The sequence below is a fragment of the Citrus sinensis genome, chromosome 7 (genome assembly GCF_022201045.2).
Source record: "Citrus sinensis cultivar Valencia sweet orange chromosome 7, DVS_A1.0, whole genome shotgun sequence".
Lineage (NCBI taxonomy): Eukaryota > Viridiplantae > Streptophyta > Magnoliopsida > Sapindales > Rutaceae > Citrus > Citrus sinensis.
Window position 1 is genome coordinate 22,451,229 of NC_068562.1, and position 13,093 is coordinate 22,464,321.

Here is a 13,093-nt window from a genome sequence, read left to right on the forward strand (position 1 = left end):
ATAAAATATTTAATTATTTAATTAATTTTTATTATATATTTTAGATATATTTTGTTATATCAAAACGTTAGCAAATAATATATATATAATCAATTATTTACTAGTATTATTAATTTTCATGATTATCTTTAATATTACATTAGTGATTATTAAATTTAATACAATCAATTATTGTAAAAAATTATTAAATAGTTAATTTTATTGAAGTAAAAGTACCAATTTAATTAGACTATAAAAATAAAATAAAAATAAATTTCAAGTAAATAATGAATGAATGAATTAAAATTTATGTAATAAATAAAAAATGGTGTTATATATGAAAGAATATGACAGATAGATAATTTTTTTTTATTCTAATCTCATCCAAACCCACTTATAAACTGCGATTGCTAAACCCACTTGGATGAGACCCTAAATCAAAATCAAGAATTTAGATTTTTTAAAGGCAAGCTAGGAGTTCAAAAAAACTCGAGGAGAATGATAAAAATTAAGCAATATTGATGGAATTAAAACAATCAACCAAATGATTGATTGTTATTAAGAAAGATTAATTGTCAATCAACATAAAAATTGATTTACTCAATCTTTATTAATTAATCATTAATCGTAAATTATATTAATTGTATCATTTCCTTTTTCATGGTTCAAATATTTGTATAAATTAAATTTTTGTGCTCATAAATTAATAAGGATGAAATTTATATTCTTTAAAAGAATTATATAAATGTTAAAGACATTTTAGTCATTAAAGATGGTCAAGGCACCTAAATATATATATATAAAAGAAATTGGTGAGAATTTAATTAATCAATTGAATTTCTTATGTATTTGAAATGGTTAAAAATTTTGAGAATATTTTGTAATTCCTTTTTACGAAGTGGCGGACTGGTGGGTGGGTTGAGAGCGTCGACTCAGGTACTCTACGCGCCAGTAATTTGTCAAATATATGAGCTGAGAGATCGGTGGAAAGCACAAATAGCAGCAGCTGCTCAGGAAACGCAAACTCAGCCGAGAACTGAGAAGATACTGATACGACGTCGTCTAACACAAAATGTCAGGCAAGGGAAAGAGAAAGGAAGAAGAGGAGTACGACTCAGACGGAAGCGTTGACGGCCACGCGCCACCCAAGAAAGCTTCCAAGACGGACTCCTCCGACGACTCTGATGACATAGTCGTCTGCGAGGTGGGCTCAAGTCTAAATCTTTATTTAATTTTTTTTTCTCTTTCAAGTTTAGGGGTTAGGGTTTAGGGTTTATATATGTATTTGTTTGATAAAATGTAACTAAATGTTATGTAGATATCGAAGAATAGAAGAGTATCAGTGAGGAACTGGCAAGGCAAGGTGTGGGTTGACATTCGTGAATTTTATGTCAAAGAAGGCAAAAAATTTCCTGGCAAAAAAGGTTCGCTTCTCTCTTTCTAATTTCGTTTCTCAGACTCGTAGCATTTTTAAAATTGCAATCAATTATACTTGACCCCTTATCTCACAGTTTCATAATTAATCTTAGCTTAATTGAATCCATGGTCTTTACGAAATCCTGACACCCAACTCAGTTGATATTACCCTGTATCATGCTTCACTTTTTCGTGGAACAGAATGTCTCTTTTAGGGCCTTAGTTGTTGTTTACCTCATCCAAGTTTTTACTTTTGATTTTTGAGGACTATATGTTTTGTACATTTTACTTCTGATTTGTGAGGAGTATATGAGTATGTGTTTTGCACATTTTATGGGTCAGATTTTCAATTCATCAAGAGTCAAATATTATCTGAATTCTTGCCAATGGTGCACAATAATCTGCTGTTACTACCAGTCTAATTTTCCTTAGAATGGCGTGTGCAATCGGACACAAATCGTTTAGTTTAATCAAGAGTACAAAGAAGATGGTATAGAATGTGTTGTTATCGCATGAATAGGAATTAGTTGTTCAAGAAGTGGTTGGGCTTGTGTGCATGAAGAAGAAAAATAAGGAAAAGACCAATGACATTATCTAACCTAAGAAGCTACCCTAGATGATTTAGTTATGCCTCGAGGGATCGAAACGCTATAGATATGCCTTTTTTCACTTAAATAGTCATTTATCCACCATACTCAATTGGAAGTAGTGAAGATGGGTATAATGCCTAATGGTAACACTAATACTAGAAGATTAAGCAGTCAATAATTTTGTCTGTTTGCCCGTTTGGAGATGTTGAATTATTGTTAGTACAATTGCAAGTGCTTTAGCAGTTTGTGCAGTTGAAATTTTTGGACATAGCCTTTTACAAATGAGGGTGTACCTGGAGTTATAAAAAGACATGACACTGGCTAACTTGTTTTTTAATGTTAAATATCTTTTTTGTTTGTCTTTGTTTATTGGTTATAATATCCTTTTCTTGTTTTGTTACTACCCTTTGAGTTCATATTTATTTTGCCTATAGTAAGTCCATCTACCACATACTTGGTCGTGCCCCTTTTGATTGGCTGTTATTTTGTCTTGCTCACTCATGCTTTGCGTGTGAGTTTATTATTCATGTGATCTGGTTGCTGTTTAAGGTTGAGAAGCTGTGAGTAGATTTTCAATTCTTCTCAATTCTTGTGTTGACATTTTGCATCCCATTGCAGGTATATCATTGAGTGTGGATCAGGTATGTACCTCAGCACCTCATGGTTTACTGTTATAATTTTCAGTTATGAAGTTAATTTACTAATCCCAGTTTCCTTTTGCTACTTGTGTAGTGGAATACACTTCGGGATCATGTGGAGGAAATCAATAAGGCACTTGGTGATAATTCTTAGGGGTATTGTATTTGAAAGCATGTAGTTGATGTTTCTAAGTAATTCTTCGGTAGTTTGTTGGTGGCTAGGTTTCCTTTTTGTGGGCAGAAACTAAACTGGGTGGTGGATGTTTTTGTATTATATTTGCTGGAAATGATGCATGTAGTTGATGTTTCTAAGTAATTCTTCAGTAATTTTTTGGTGGTTAGGTTCTTCTTTTTGTGGGTAGAAACTAAATTGGGTGGTCGATGTTTTTGTATTATATTTGCTGGAAATGATAACTGGATTTTTGGAAGCCCTCATCCCATTCATGTGATGTGATATTTGCTCCATTGTTTTACGTGGTCTTGGTTTATTCTGCCTTTTGTTTTTGTAGTGTCCAGGAGTGGTGGTACATAAAAATTGATTTTGTTATTCACCTTCATCTTTTTAGTTGATGAGATGAATAGTACTTATAGAAGGTTTTCAGAAAATTCAACAGTAATGTCCTAATTGAATTTGGCATCTCCAGCCATCTTCCTTTTCTTAATTTCCTCACAATCTGTCATGTACAAATAACCCCCGGGAGGAGGGAGTGACAACTCAGAGTGCTAAGCAGAGCGGCTTGCGTTTAAGCATCAAAATTTCCAACTCTACAACAACGTTCTGGCTATAAAATCCTCCCATCTCCTCGACCACATCATCCCCCATCACATTATCCACCACTCGAACATCCAATCTAAGCCCAGGCATTGAGGAATTCGTGTATTCTTCGTCTGCTACAAACAACATAAAAACAGCTTCAGGCTTAGTACTTTCCAATGGTCACAGGAAAAATTATAATGTGGAGCTTGTTTTTCGATGTACTGGAGTGTTTTTTTTCTTCCAAATCTGAGTCTTTTGCGATGGTAAACTAGCCGTCTCATTTTTTTTTTTTCATAAAATTTTTCACGCTCGTTATTAGCGACGGCTGCTTTGTACTATTTTTGCAACTGTCAACCTCCGTATCCAAAAAAATGGCTTCTGCTACAATGCCTGAGCTTAAAAACAAAATCATTCCAACGGTTGTTATTTAGTAGTCAGTCAGAATTAAAAAGGATGGCTACCGGAATCGTTGCCGCGAAAGCAGCCACGTCTCGGTTAGTCAAAAACTTGCATGCTAGATTTTCAATTTTTTTTTCTTTTTTTTTGGAGCTCTCTTGCTAGATCAATAGTCGTCGTTTCGTGTTCGATTTTCATGCACATATGTGCCTCTATTTTCACAATTTCATTATTAGTCTTATTAAAATTAAAGGCTAAAGATGAAGCTGATGGATCTTGTTGGACAGTCAAAGGAGGACGCATCGCTTCCTAAGGTCTGTTTTTTCAAGTTCTTAAAAAATATTTTGCTTAATCTTTGTTAATATTTAGGTTTTAACCTTTTTTTTTTTTTCCGTTTTCAATGTATTATTCTACACTCCTCATGCTTGCTGCTCTTAGTATTGGGAATACGGGTTTAATTGGGCGTAAAATTATCACAGCTTTTAATGGTGGCAGTCTCGAGTTACATTCTCTCGAAGACTCATTTCCAACTGGATTCGGTATTGCATTTTGAAGTTGCTTATATGTTTCTCTATCCTTTTTAATGTTTGTAAAACAGGCTGGAGTTCACCTTACTCATACAGGGTGTTTTCAAGATGCCTTTAGAGTTAAGGGAAAGAGGAGAGGCCCAAGCTATTGGCAGCAGATTGCGAGTCTTTAGTTAAAGAGTGCTGATGGTTCTCAAGGTAAATTATTTATTCATAATTAACTGTTATTATTGTTGGAGACAATCATCTAGGGCCATACGTGATGGTTACTTTAGATGTCTTACTAAAAGAATAAAAATATAAAATGAATCTTTAGGTACCTACTGAATGACTGATTCTTCAGTAGAGCTAGCTGTGATTGATGAGGTTAATGCTTTAAAAATATATTGTTGTCTAAGATAGTGCTTGGATTCCACTTAAAGAGTAGGTGGATTCAAAGAGAACTTTGGAATATTGCAAGCCATGTTCGGCTTTTTGCAAATTTGAAATTAATTAGTATGGTCGCCATCCTGTTCATTCTGAAGGTTATGGGAAATATATTTGTAATGCTATTTTCCATATGGCCGTCACTGATAAAGGACTACATGAGCGTGTGAAGTGAGCAACGAATAGAATTAGTGCTAGTAAACTTTTTAATCTCTTTTCACAAAGATGAGAAAGAAATCGTAAAATCTAGAAATAAAATGTAATGAAGGCAGAAGCCAGAAGTTAATTGAAATGTTTCATTCCTAGTCAAATGAATATTTGCTACTTTTGTACAAAGTTGCTTCTTTCTGGATATAAAATTAGTATTGTGGACTAGGATTGATAGCAGGACTTGTGGGGAGTCATTGTAGCAGGCCTCGATTTGTAAAATGATGTACAATTTTCTAAAATCTTGCACAATCATGATTTTCCAGTTTTTCAAACGTTCATGTTATACATGGCATATCCTGGGGAATTCATTATGCTTCATGTTATCAGATTGTCAGCTTGGAGGCTGTTTAGATCACACTAGAAACAGATAAATTTTATTGATGTCAGACTGTCCTTTTCAGACTCAAGTTATGCTTCATGCAAACATTAAGTACGTTTTCTGAGAGATTAGTGTAAAAGCCTTCAAAATCCTCTTATTTTCAAGACTGAATTATGAAGTGCGGCTAATTTCCCTTTTCTTCTCACCCCTTGTTCCTCCCAGGTTCCCATTTCTGTTTGAAGTGATAGTGGTCTACATTTTTGCCTTTGAACTATTGGTGTATTTGGTAGATTAACTAACACACATGGATAAGAAGATTCCTCAGGTGGTGTATTTTAATGACCATTTTCATGAATGTACATCGTCTTTATTATCATGGCTGCATATTCGTATAGATCACCGTTTTTCTGTGCAATAAATTTTGAGTCACTCATTTCTTGCGTTGGTTGAGTTTCAGTTGCGTTTTGTAAAGATTGGTAAACAATTAAGAGTTGTGGAATATTAAAAATAACTGTTAGTTCCTAACTAGTTTTTTTCTCATATATTGAAACTTGAAAGTAATATTTGTTCTTTGTCCAGGAGAAATTCTTCCAACTGCACCCTATTGCTAGAATCAGTGGGTCGAATTCTTAGACATTTCCTCCCTCATTCCATTAATAAGATCTTGTCTCTTTACAGAGGGATAGACAGATGAAGAGAACTTTTAACCTGTGTATCAAAAGTAATGAGGCTAGCATCACTGTGAATATATTGTCTGTTGATGCTGTGTACCAAGATTTAGTTGCATAGTCTGAAGATAATGTTTATCCAGGATGAAAACGAGCAAGAATAAGTCCATGCAATTTCCACAAAGGCTTTATTTTTAATTTCCCCCCCCCCCCCCCACCCCCAAAAGATTTTTTTTTTTTTGATTACATGAGACTAATGCTCAAACTACAACTCATATTACATGATACTATAACTGATATTTACAAATCAGACTATTACTGAGATCAACTTACATCAATGCTAATGGAGTTCTGCTTAGATTTTAACCCTCATAAATATTCGAGAATGTCTACTCCTCACTCTTGGGTAAGGAAATAATTTACCTTCACTCAATTTTTAATTGAAGAAAAAAATACCCCTATAATTCATTTGTAGGGATTCGAATTGCTGCCCTCCAACCTTGACTACTCGGCCTTGGCCCGAGTGGCTAAAAAAGGATTTGTTAATGTGTCTCAAAATCGCTGTCAAATACCCTGTTTATGTCTTCCCAACACAGAGGCATCATGCAGAGATATGACAGTTTTTGGTAATTTAAAGTTTTCACCATTCAATGGTTAGTTCCTTTAGGGGGGGAAAAAAATCAAACAAATTACATCTAAAATAATGAAACAAATAATAATAGAAATGATAAAATATGATTGGGATTATCACATAATTTCAACACTAACGCAACATTTCCATATTTGTTTCCTAACAGAATGGCTTAATTAAATTTAACTAATAAAAAGATTAAAGAGTATGAAACAAAACAATAATTTAAATTATATATTATCACTTCAATTGTCAAGGAATTAGTTGCTATAAATAGATATTAAAGACGGAGCTAAAGGAATTAGTTGCGTTCGATAATATTTACATCAATCAGCTTGAGAGCAAATTAAAATAATTCTCAAATTACTTAATATATCTAAATGTATTACTTATGTTAACATGTTCATAATTTTTGTGTACCAGTTAAATACAAATCAGTTAATTAGTTATATCCCTACATGTATTATTTGTATTACAAATAAAAACAACTGAATTTATATCATTAATTACAATACGTAATAATAAGAAAAACTATTGAAAAATATGTAGTAGTATTCAGTGACTATTCACTCACATAAGTATGTATGTCATATTCAACCAAAACGTATGAATGATATGTGTAATGTGGCTTCCATAGGTATTTCATTAAGCATAATCTTAAAATTTGCTCTTGAGATACAAAAAAAAAACTATATCTTGGCAAATTCAATTTTTTGCTAAATTAAAGATACGGATATATGTTTTACGTCTAGTAGTACGCAAGCAACCCGAGGCAAATCCATGTTCAAGTAAAGCTATTATAATTACATTGACAAATTTAAATTAATTTTTTTGTCAAATTAATATTGAAAACAAAATTAAAGCAATTAGTAGATACTTAAATTAGCAAAATTATAATTTTTTTAGTCAAATTAAAAAAAAAGAAGACTTTTGTTTAACCTCGCTCTCATGTCTCTTTTGTAGGTATTACATTAAGTATGAGCTTGGGATATGCACTTGTGATAACAATACAAGTATGTCTAGGTTAATTAAATTCAATATAATATTATCCAATAAATTTCTATATATATCATTTAGATACTAGTCGAATTGGGCCATTAAAATTTATGTGCAAATTTATATTAATAAATTTAAATTTTTAGTCTTTCAGACAAATATAGGAATTTTATAGGATTTTTTTAATGTTTTTTTGGGGGCACTTAGAATATATGAGACTAGGGAAAAGAAATTATTTTTACGCGGGGCACTTAGAATACAAAACAAAAAACAGAGTTTGACAAACACGTAATCATGCGTGTTGAATATGTAGTTATGGTATAGTACCACAGTTACACCATAACTAAGTCCTGAAACATGATGCATTAAACTTCAAACACGCAACATTAATGTAATATACTAATACATAAAACTTGAACCTAAAACATGAAACTTAAAAATCCACCGAGAGAATAGACAAATTTTAAACTTAAAAATCCACCGAGAGAATAGACAAACTTTAAGGGCATTGCCGGGCCGGATCGGGAGCCTATTTGCTATGTGTACATTGTAATCGGAAACGACGTTGAAACTCTCCTCAAAACTTCCAGCTTGTCAAATCAAGGGTTTTTAATCTTTATATCAAGTCTGAAAACGCTCTTGCTCTTGCTTATGTTCAGACTGACCGGCCGAAACTCTTTCTTTTGGGGTTAATTATGGTGTTCACAACTACCCGATAATACTGCTGTTAATTATTAATTAATTTAGTTTGTGGACAAGTTCTAGATGTGCGACGAGCTGCAATTTGTGCTACACAAAAAATAATATGTCACAATAATTTACACATTTGTACAAGAATCTTATTTGGGAACCATTGTAATTCCTAAAATTCAAGCCGAAATGTACACAAGAACAAACCAAAAGAATTAGTACATGAGCTGACAAACACCACCGGGAAATAGTCCGTCAAGGGCTGTTTACGCAATTTCGAATAATGTTTAAACGTTCAGTCAATTATGCCGGCAACGGCTCCTCCATAACTGCAATTTGAAAAGTTATCACTTGTCAGTCATTTAAAGCTAGCAATGTGTGTGTGTGTGTGTATGAGAGAGAGAGAGAGAGAGACCTCTTCTCTTTGTGGAGGCTTCAGCTGGAGCAATTTCAGCATCATCTGCAACCACACGGGAAGCAACAGGAACTTTGGTTGGAACATTAGGAAGATCCAACTTCTCTTGTTCTTCGGATGGTCCTTCAGTTGGCACTTCTGGCATTTCTTGAACTGCAAGCTGAAGAAAAGAATCAACTCCAGTAGGTCATTTGAGCATTGCTAAGTGGTATGATACACGGTATGATATACGTCAAGATCAGAAAATTGATAAACATGAAATGTCAAGTTTGTCCCAAAAAAAGAGAAGTTATATTTATCTTAAGCTTGACAGCGACAACTTGCATATAAACACACAACCAGAAAATCAACCAAGCAAAACTGATTGGTGTCACTTAGCATGACCTATTGTTTCCGGAAAGAAAGAAAAATCTCTGTACACATTTACATAAATCATGGCAAAAGATAATAAGTAGAATTGAAAATTGTCTGCAGAAGCTAGTTCCTTGAAAAAATGTAAGCATAAACCGAATTGGATCATGATGAGAAAAAATGCATCCTTCTATTTATTTTAATTGCAAATATACAGGCATCATGCTTCATATTCAGTAGCCTCTACAAGGTATCAAAAAATGAGATCAGTAGAATGCAATCATGATGCTACTTGATATGGACTTGCAAATGTAACTAGCATATAGTAAGTTTGCAGCAAATATTAATCATGACCACAAATTTTGGAACAAAATAGGTTCAAAATTGTTTTGACAGACTAAAATGAGGAAAAGGCAGGACAGAATAATAAAAGTTATGAGCCAGCTCAAATTGTATATATGCAAATACCTGAGCTTCCAAGTTGTCAAATTCTGCCAAAATCTCCTCTTCATCTTCTGCTGATAATTTCTCACCCAATATTGCATTAATTTCCTTCAAGATGAAAATTAAACATTACATGTTGTCTTGATAAATATAACACAAAAATGAATGCACCAACTCAATATAAGCAATAGATAAAGCATGGGAACAACATGAGGTTCTCATCATATTTGTGTTAATGACAAACGGACGAAGAGAGTGATGTTCTTGTTATATTCGGGTGAAAATAAATTTATATGTAATTCTAGACTAATTAAGGGTGTGCCAGTACGGCAAATGTCCTGGGGGAATCCAATTTTAGAGGTCTTAAAAGAGATAATCTTCTGCATGCAGCTCATAGTTTATGTCCTAGTTAATTTATAATAAATTTATCAGGTGACGTAAGCTTTTCCTCTCATATCAAATCTATTTATAAGTGAATGAAAAGATAACTTTAAAGAACATAAAAGAATAAAACTAAGTTGCAATGTTGCATAATATTAAACAGTTACTCAAAAAAAAAATTGAGGCTTTCATGTCGAACTTTAAATGTGAATTACACGCCCCAAATTTTACTTTACTATAAACAGATAGGTAATTCAGAGGCAGACTAGACTATCAATATTTAATAAAACTATAGGTCCTTTTACATTTCAATCCTCTGAAATAAGTTTGATTTCGTACGATCGCCATTAACATGGTAAACAGGTCTAATAACATGATAAACGGGGTCATAAAGAATAATCCCATGCAACTCCCACCCCATGATACAAATTGCAGATCAGACAACTCCAGCAGAAAAGAACAATAACTTTTTAAGGACTTTTTCGAGGGACCAAAATGCACTAGAGATAAAGAGGCAAATAGTAAAAGAAAACATTATCTCACTAGAATTGCAAAAATAAGTGTCAAAATCAAACTCACATCCTGATAAGCCTTAGCTTCTTCAGTATCATCCATTAACTTTTGAACGTCCTCCAGGTTTATCTCACTTTGTATTGCCTTAATGGCATTAGTACCTGACTTCAAACTCTCAAATACAGCTTTCTGCTTGCTCGCTAATTCAATATCTGCCAACTGAAGAAATCATAAGTCTATCTACAATCTTTCATTTTAAAAAGGAAAAAGGGAAACTGATATAGATTGGCAAACAAAAACCAATAACAGCATATGGCCATTCAAATGGTTGAGTTAATATAAGTCTGATAGTTAACTTTTACCAAAAATATTCCAAGAGAAGTTGAAAGAAAAGAAAAAGAATCAAAAGATATTGCTTTTTTGGTACATACATGAAACAATTACTTACTTGTTGCTCAACATTAATGAGCCAGCCATCAACCTGTTTCAATAATTCTTCCTGTGCTTTTTTCTTCTTCAATGCTAACAACGCCCTATCCTTTCTCTTCTGACGAATCAAGTCTCTAGCAGCTTGCTTTTCTGCTTCAATGACAGCATCAAGCTGGAAAGAGTAGATCATGACAGGAAGACCATAAGACATTATTACAAAGTGAAATCAGGACATTAACTGAATTACACTTCTTCAAGAAACTTACTTTAAAAGTCTAAATATTACACCAATAAAGCTCTTGTGTTCCAAAGACTCCCAAAATCAGTTTATAAAATTGGAATTCCACACCATTTCAAAAGTAAATGAATCACTAGTATAAGAATTGCTTTTCAGTAGTCTACAACTTATTTAGGCCGTTTAAGTATTGACAAACAATAATAAGGGAGAGTAGAACAGCAAACTGCACAGTCCACATGAAGATCAATCTGACACTCTGTAGCTTCCTGATGGAGTGACAGATCGATTGATCTGCTGTACAACTTCAGAGCCCATGAAGGTCCTTGCCAAAGTAGGGTGGGAGGATGTGTCTGCTTAGTAAGCTCAAAAACACCAGTGTAACTAGTAAAGCATACACATTCCTGTTGAAAACTAAGGAATTAAATGATACAAGAAAAAGGGACCTTATAAAGATAGGTCACTTTGTCTTAGAGTGAAACAGGTATTCTCTCCCAAATTAGAGAAAGCTTTCAAGCTGGAGTGTTGCAAATAAATGGACTCAGATAAAGAGAGAGCATGCACTCGTGTTTGAGCATTGAGTCTGTGAAATGGGAGGCCATATAATCCTAGAATAGGACCCCCAGCCCCCACATCCGCTTATATCAACACTCTTGCTTTCTACGCTTTGTATTATTTGAATGATTCTTTCATGTCTCCAGCCATGCCACGACTACATTCTTTCTCTTTCATTCCCAAGTTCAACCACAGCCCCCATTGTAACATTGAAAGTGAAATAAGGCCCTTAACGCTCTGGTATTACTACTTCTCATGCATATTATTTAAAGATAGCTTTTCATAACAATTGAACCTCACCAATTAAATCATACGGTACCAAATTATTTACCCCATATGGGTTTAAGATCATAGTGCAAGATATCTACATTTTCCTAAAGATAATTAACCAGAGAGATTCCTCTGCTTGAAATCTTGCATTCAAGTTACAATTGGGCAAATGGACACACATTTATATTCTCTGAAGAAAAAATAGTACAATTAATGAGAAGGGTACTGTCAATTATGTCACTTATACATTCTACATATCGAAAAATTAAATCCGTTAAAACAAAAAACACCGCAATAATCAATTTATTCCCACTTCAGAACTCCATGATCTGAAATTGCCTATGTCCCTGTCTAGTGATACAGCTAAGAACACGCAAACCACTATGACCCATAAGATCAGAACGCAGTAACAAAGTCATTAAAGTGAACAACAAATCAACAATTGAACCAAAGGACTAACATAAATAACAGCTCCTCAAAATTCAAAATTTCCCATCAAAATTTGACCCAAAAAAAAAAAAAGCGAAGAATTTGTGGAACCTGCTGTTGATACTGAGCTAGCTTGCGTCGCTGGGTCTTTAGAGACAGAATCGCTCGATCCACATCTGTGATCTTCGGTTTCTTCACAAACAAATTTCCCATCTTTCAATTTTTTTTAAAAAAAACTTAGGTATATTATGATTGAAATTTCAAATATGTCGATAAAATATGATAATTAAATTAAGAAAAGAATGGGGGGATGGGTTTTTTCAGTCCTAGAGCGCCCTCATTCTTTTCTAGTTTCTGTTTGTTAAAGTTTCAGCGAGCGTGAGCGCGTGGGGCTACGAGCTCATTTGCACATAAAAAGCGGCCGGTTATGGGCAAATAGGCCACAATGTTCGACTCAAGGGAACGCCTAAGTTACAATCATTGTACCTTACGTTCTTTGTCTTTTTCTTTTTGGCAAATATCATATGAGCCCTCCTAATTCTTTTTATTTTCAATTTTTACAGCTGTGGATGTATTTGTCTTCTTCCATCCCTCCTATCGATTTTTTTATTTTCTCTAAAGTTTTATTTATTTCTTTAAACATTATTAAATGATTATCAAATTCATACAAATCTATAAATTCAGAATAAACTTCTGGTCCTAAATTTATTAATCCTAGTCTTGAATTGTAGGTTTATTGCATGTAATTTAATTATATAATTAAATTAAAGAGAAATTATATAAAAAATATAAAAAATATACATGACAGACTTCAAAATTAACATGCAA

At 33.4% G+C, this 13,093-nt stretch overlaps 2 protein-coding genes across 2 annotated transcripts; one reads left to right on the top strand and one right to left on the bottom strand.

Moving 5' to 3' along the window:
• The first annotated feature begins 859 nt into the window (after positions 1–859).
• LOC102607972 (RNA polymerase II transcriptional coactivator KIWI) lies at positions 860–3,051 on the top strand. The gene is made up of 4 exons (XM_006464840.4): positions 860–1,183; positions 1,298–1,403; positions 2,604–2,626; positions 2,718–3,051. Exons 1-4 carry the CDS (start codon positions 1,052–1,054, stop codon positions 2,775–2,777), a joined length of 321 nt encoding a protein of 106 aa, XP_006464903.1. The 5' UTR covers positions 860–1,051; the 3' UTR covers positions 2,778–3,051.
• Positions 3,052–8,321: 5,270 nt separating this feature from the next.
• LOC102607671 (vacuolar protein sorting-associated protein 20 homolog 1-like) lies at positions 8,322–12,683 on the bottom strand. Its single transcript, XM_006464839.4, has 6 exons — positions 12,377–12,683; positions 10,796–10,948; positions 10,414–10,566; positions 9,478–9,561; positions 8,659–8,818; positions 8,322–8,572 (listed from the first exon to the last, which is right to left on the bottom strand). The coding sequence occupies exons 1-6, from the start codon at positions 12,476–12,478 to the stop codon at positions 8,547–8,549; spliced, it is 678 nt and encodes a 225-aa protein (XP_006464902.1). The 5' UTR covers positions 12,479–12,683; the 3' UTR covers positions 8,322–8,546.
• Between the last annotated feature and the right edge of the window lie 410 nt (positions 12,684–13,093).

Bases quoted from the DNA above. Each gene is read 5' to 3' on its own strand.
- LOC102607972 (XM_006464840.4), top strand. From the start codon at position 1,052: ATGTCAGGCAAGGGAAAGAGAAAGGAAGAAGAGGAGTACGACTCAGAC. The intron at 1,184-1,297 runs GTGGGCTCAAGT...AATGTTATGTAG, and splicing joins ATGACATAGTCGTCTGCGAG to ATATCGAAGAATAGAAGAGT. The intron at 1,404-2,603 runs GTTCGCTTCTCT...ATCCCATTGCAG, and splicing joins AAAATTTCCTGGCAAAAAAG to GTATATCATTGAGTGTGGAT.
- LOC102607671 (XM_006464839.4), bottom strand. From the start codon at position 12,478: ATGGGAAATTTGTTTGTGAAGAAACCGAAGATCACAGATGTGGATCGA. The intron at 10,949-12,376 runs GTTCCACAAATT...TACTCTTTCCAG, and splicing joins TAGCTCAGTATCAACAGCAG to CTTGATGCTGTCATTGAAGC. The intron at 8,573-8,658 runs GTCTCTCTCTCT...TTCAAATTGCAG, and splicing joins AGCCTCCACAAAGAGAAGAG to TTATGGAGGAGCCGTTGCCG.